Below are 5,545 nucleotides of genomic sequence, written 5' to 3'. Positions count from 1 at the left end.
TGCATTCGCGCGCTGAAAGATCTTTTTGATGCTAACCCCAAACAGCTCCACTAATAATGATCTAATATCATCCGAAGTGTTGAAACTTAACACCCAGAATTCTCTACGACCACCACGTCTAGGAAAAAAAAATTCTCCCATTTCTGGACTTTGAAGATGATTCTGTGTGGGCTGTAGGTATTGAGTTTTTAACAATGCAGTAAAATGAATGACTTTTAAAAACCTTAAAGGTCGGAGAATGTGCAGAAACCCGTGGGAACTCCTGGTGTGTACTCATAGAGTGCGTGCATGCAGGCGGGGTCGACTCACTATTTATTTCATAGCAATTTGATGATGATGATGATGATGACGGCAGCGACGACGATGAGGATAATGATAATAATAATGATTCATTTAACCCTCCCAAGGCGAATCCGAACCGAAGGGAGCCTGCTGCTCGCACCAGGCGGAGTGACCCGAGGCACATTCCCCCCTCCCCAAGAAGGAAAACTCTATGGTTCTTTCCCCAAGTTGTAGAAGATACTGCTGTCTTAGTGGGATCGCGGGCAGCTTTTGCTACACTCGAAATCCTAAATAAGTTCTCCATACCAAAAAAAGCGGGAGTGGGGGGTGGGGGGTGAGGGGTGGGAGGGCTGAGAAGGGGAGTTCCGGCTGTAAAATGAAAACTTCCAGGATATGCCTGAGTCCTAAAGTTTCAAACCACCTGGGAAAAGCGAGAGCCCCTGAGGCTTACCTGGTGATAAACTGTGTCAAACAAACTCAGGCCCTCCCCAGGTCCGCACAACATTTGCCCCAACAGCCCCTGAGCCTCCATCCTGTGTCCAACCAAATTCCCGGGGGACTTTTAAAGCAAGTACCTGGCCTCTTCGCCCACATACACTATTTTAATTTTAAAAAATTTGGTCAATACAGTTACATTCAAAATGGGCTCTTACACGGGGATGTCCAATCACATTTTGAAAGTATTTGTAAACCCCATCACTTTTTCAAAGCTACACACCTAACTATACAAAGCTGAAGCAGCTGCATAGGAAAGTCAAGTCAAATTTCGACCTAACTCTCGGGGGACTGGGGGGCAAGGGTGTGTTTTCATTATTATAACCCATGCAACCAACCCCGGGTAGTGCTAAGCGCAGGAAAAGGGTCGGCTTCAGGGGAAAGCCGTGCCTAAAGTTACCTAACGATACAAACCGGATACAACGCAGAGGAAACAGAATACCCCAGCCAAGCAATTTCCATGCCAAACATCATCTGCGCGGCTGCTCCATCTGTGAACGTGAGTGGTCGCCTGGCTCCCTGCTCCGCGGCAGCCGCCTCCTCATACCTTCACACGGCGCACAGCGGCCGGCGCGTCCAGCTGCCTGCCCGTGGCCGAGGCTCTTCCCCCTCGCCCAGTCTTGAGCTGGAAGTGATTCCTATTGGCCAAGGTGTCCATGTAAATAGGTATGAAAGAAACCAGAGCTGGCCGGGCTCTCCCTTCTCGCTCAGTTCCCTCCCTCTGCAGCCCCCGCTCCCCCTCCTCTTCCTCCTCCTCCCAAGGCGATTGTCATATGATAGCTAAGAAGTGGCACATTAATGAAGCGCCGCTACAGGGGTCTTTTCTGCTCCTGTCACCGCTTAAAACTATCAGATGGTTCGAGGGAGGACATGGAGGCAGCCACCTAGCTCAGCGGAGACGCGGAGCCCACAGCAGCGCCCTCCGGAGCCCTAAGACGTCGCTGCCACCATCCGCGCCGGGACTCCGCAGCCGAGCTCGGCCGCCCGCAGGACGCTCCAGGAGCGTCGCGGACCGGGCGGCACAGGACGCTGCGGGGCTGAGCTCAAGAGCCCAGGTTCGCGCCGAGTCCAACCGGACCCGGACGCTGTGCACGGAGTGCGTGCCGAGAGAGAAGCGGCGCGCAGCGGCGCCCTCCCGGATGCGGACGCGCAACTTGAAGCAACTTTAAGGTGAGCAGCTCTCTGTTCCCTCCCTGCCCCCTGTTCTTGCCCCAGCCCCAACTTACTTCCCGGCTATCCTCGCGCCGTTCGCCGGCTTCCCCTCCCGCGCCCACTAAGCCCGCAAAGTTGTTGGCGAAAGAGAGCGGGCGCTGGCTGATCGAGCGCCGCAGGCCCCACCCCCAACCCACGAAGTCTGTTACTCCGCCTGGCTGACCCTGCCGGTGTCTCTGTGCATCCATGCTACCTTCCCTTATTACCACCCCCTTCCCAGATCCAAGCAGTCCGCCGGCCCGCGCGGACCCAGAGCAAGAAGAGGGCAAGGAAGAAGATGCCTCGGCCCGGCCGCAACACGTACAGCGACCAGAAGCCGCCCTACTCATACATCTCCCTGACCGCTATGGCCATCCAGAGCTCTCCCGAGAAGATGCTGCCGCTGAGCGAGATCTACAAGTTCATCATGGACCGCTTCCCCTACTACAGGGAGAACACGCAGCGCTGGCAGAACAGTCTGCGCCACAACCTCTCCTTCAACGACTGCTTCATCAAGATCCCGCGGCGGCCGGACCAGCCAGGAAAGGGCAGCTTCTGGGCGCTGCACCCCAGCTGCGGGGACATGTTCGAGAACGGCAGCTTCCTGCGGCGCCGCAAGCGCTTCAAGGTGCTTAAGTCCGACCACCTGGCGCCCAGCAAGCCAGCCGACGCGGCGCAGTACCTGCAGCAGCAGGCCAAGCTGCGGCTCAGCGCGCTGGCGGCCTCGGGCACGCACCTGCCACAGATGCCCGCCGCCGCCTACAACTTGGGCGGCGTGGCGCAGCCCTCGGGCTTCAAGCACCCCTTCGCCATCGAGAACATCATCGCGCGGGAATACAAGATGCCTGGGGGGCTGGCCTTCTCCGCCATGCAGCCGGTGCCCGCTGCCTACCCGCTCCCCAACCAGTTGACTACCATGGGCAGCTCGCTGGGCACCGGCTGGCCACACGTGTACGGCTCCGCCGGCATGATCGACTCGGCCACCCCCATCTCCATGGCGAGTGGCGACTACAGCGCCTACGGCGTGCCGTTGAAGCCTCTGTGCCACGCGGCGGGCCAAACGCTGCCCGCCATCCCCGTGCCCATTAAACCCACGCCGGCCGCCGTGCCCGCGCTGCCTGCGCTGCCAGCGCCCATCCCCACCTTGCTCTCGAACTCGCCGCCCTCGCTCAGCCCCACGTCCTCGCAAACAGCCACCAGCCAAAGCAGCCCCGCCACCCCCAGCGAAACGCTCACCAGCCCGGCCTCCGCCTTGCACTCGGTGGCGGTGCACTGACCCGCAGGAGCCGACGCCCCCTCTCGTTCTTCTCCCCACCACCTCACTCGCCTTCCCTGGCTCCCAGTCCTGCCGGCCCCAACCTGGGACCGCCACCCTAACTTGTCCATTTTACCTTCGGCCAACCCGCCTTGCCCCAAGAGAACTTTGTTTTGGACCCAGGAGACAAAACACAAACTTGCAGATGGGCCGGGAGGCGCGTGGGAGTTGTCCTCGCCCCCACGTTAAGGAAGGCCGGGGCCACCTGAGCCGAGCCATCCCCTCCCTGAGGCCCCGAAACCCCTTCCTATTTGACCGGCGAGGGAAACCCTGTCACCCCCTCTTCGCTGAGAAAAGCGCGTCTTCCCTCCGCCCAGATCGGCGGAGCCCCGAACTCTGCGCAGTTTCAAGACTAGAGAAACTGCCTCAGATGTTTCCAGGAACAGATTCCCCCCCACACCCCCTCCCCGCGAGGGCTGCAACAGCGCAGGGGAGGGCCCGATCTCTTTACGTCTTGGAAATCTGCAGCAAAAAGGAGCCACTAATCTTCCTACCCCACTCGCCTCCGCCCATCCGGCAGGGGCTGGGCCGACCACAGCTTCCCGGGGTTGCGGCCCTGCCTCCAGGGCTTCTGCGGAGATTTTGTTGTTGTTTGGGGTTTTGTTTCCTTCCAGAGGCTCCAGGCGCTGGGAGTTAAAAAAGAGGCTGCCAAGCTGAGAAGGCGACGCTCGTCCTCACACAGCAAAACAAAACTAAAAGTAACCTTGTATTGTTTACAAAGCGCCCAGTAATATGTAAACAGTGAACTTGAATCTGTCTTGCTAGGCGGACGAACGGGCAAAGCCCACATTATAAGTACCTGTTGTAATGTGAATGTTTACTCTTCATTTCTGGCCAGGTTTAGGGGAGGGAAGTGGGGATGGGAAAGTTAATTGGGATGTTAACTTTCCGGTGACTTAGAGACCTTTTTACCTATTTATTTTATTGTTGGAAAAAAAAAAAAAAAGAAGGAAAGAAAATGAAATAAGCCCAAACCAAGAAAGCATCAAGGGCAACCCGGGAAGAACTTAGATAAGCTGACTGGTAACATGAAGGGATGTCACCGGATAGCTCTCCCACGGACAAGTCTTTCTGTTTGCTACCAGAAATTTTCCAAGAAGCTAAAGGGCTGCAAAGAGATGTAAATACTTGTGAATAGGAATGATTATACACTGTGTAAAATGCACTTTTGTTTGCTGTATTCCTTTAGAATCTTAGATAATTGGCTGGAAAACGAACTGTTGTTCTGGTGTGACCTGCTTAAGTTAAAAAAAAAAAAAAAGTTGTAGTGTCATCAGAGCTGTAAAATTTTTACCTTTCACTTTTCCCTCCCTGTACAAAATTAGCATGGCATTTTAAATATTGATGTTCTTGTTCCCAGCATGCCTGTTTTAAAACAAAGGATTTTAAAAAAAAGGTGTCTACATTAAATTATGACCTAGTCCAAATAATATTTTCTCATTAAAATATGTAAATTCAAATTTTAGTTTTGTGTGTTTTTGAAGAGTTGCTACAAATAATTTTGCAAAAGATGGATGTAATGCTTCCCTAAGCATGCTTTCTGCAATACACTGAGTAATTTGCCTTTTTCATATCATATTGTGAAAACAGTCAAACCTCCTCTTATGCACTTGGAGATTGTGGGAGAAATTATTCAGATAGAATTTTGAAGGTATTTGTGTATAGGGAAAAGGGAAACAGACTATTTCTATTAAAGATCAGGTGCATAGGTGCAGTGGTGAAAGAAAACCTGTTTTTGAAACAATAAGTATTTTATATGTATTTTTGTCTATATTAAAATAACATTTTATGAAATATATAGCACTTATAAGGCGTATGCAGAAATCAGGTAGAAAATATGCAGACTTAAAAAGTAAAAACAGACTTGCTTACTCAATGCTTATATTCTGATGCATCTTATTTAGTGTGAGTATTCAGTTCCTTGCTCCTTTAAATTATTACAGTTGTTAAAATTTTTTAAATAGAAATTACCTAAAGGTTCACCTTCATGTCAAGATACCTGTTCACTTTGAACTGAACAGATTTCTTTCACTCCTTCCTCTGAGAAGATAATGCTTGATGCACTTATTTTAAAGATATGAGTGAAGTTACTTCAAATGCCTGACTTTAAGTATTTGCTTTTCTTCATATTTTTGCAGAGAATTAAAATTTGCCAAGAATTTATGGCTCAAGGCTAACTGACACTTTATTGAAAGGGTCACAATATTTCCAGAATGAGATGTGTATTCACCTAATGAAGTTACAAGGCAAAGAGAAACTTAA

The 5,545-nt window shown here is 51.7% G+C and overlaps 1 protein-coding gene across 1 annotated transcript; it reads left to right on the top strand.

The window, feature by feature from the left end:
- Positions 1-1,414: 1,414 nt before the first annotated feature.
- Positions 1,415-4,748, top strand: FOXB1 (forkhead box B1). The gene is made up of 3 exons (XM_055278304.2): positions 1,415-1,443; positions 1,631-1,947; positions 2,210-4,748. Exon 3 carries the CDS (start codon positions 2,267-2,269, stop codon positions 3,242-3,244), a length of 978 nt encoding a protein of 325 aa, XP_055134279.1. The 5' UTR covers positions 1,415-1,443; positions 1,631-1,947; positions 2,210-2,266; the 3' UTR covers positions 3,245-4,748.
- The last annotated feature ends 797 nt before the right edge of the window (positions 4,749-5,545 follow it).

The sequence above is a fragment of the Symphalangus syndactylus genome, chromosome 5 (assembly GCF_028878055.3).
Source record: "Symphalangus syndactylus isolate Jambi chromosome 5, NHGRI_mSymSyn1-v2.1_pri, whole genome shotgun sequence".
Lineage (NCBI taxonomy): Eukaryota > Metazoa > Chordata > Mammalia > Primates > Hylobatidae > Symphalangus > Symphalangus syndactylus.
This window is presented reverse-complemented; position numbering and strand designations above follow the sequence as displayed.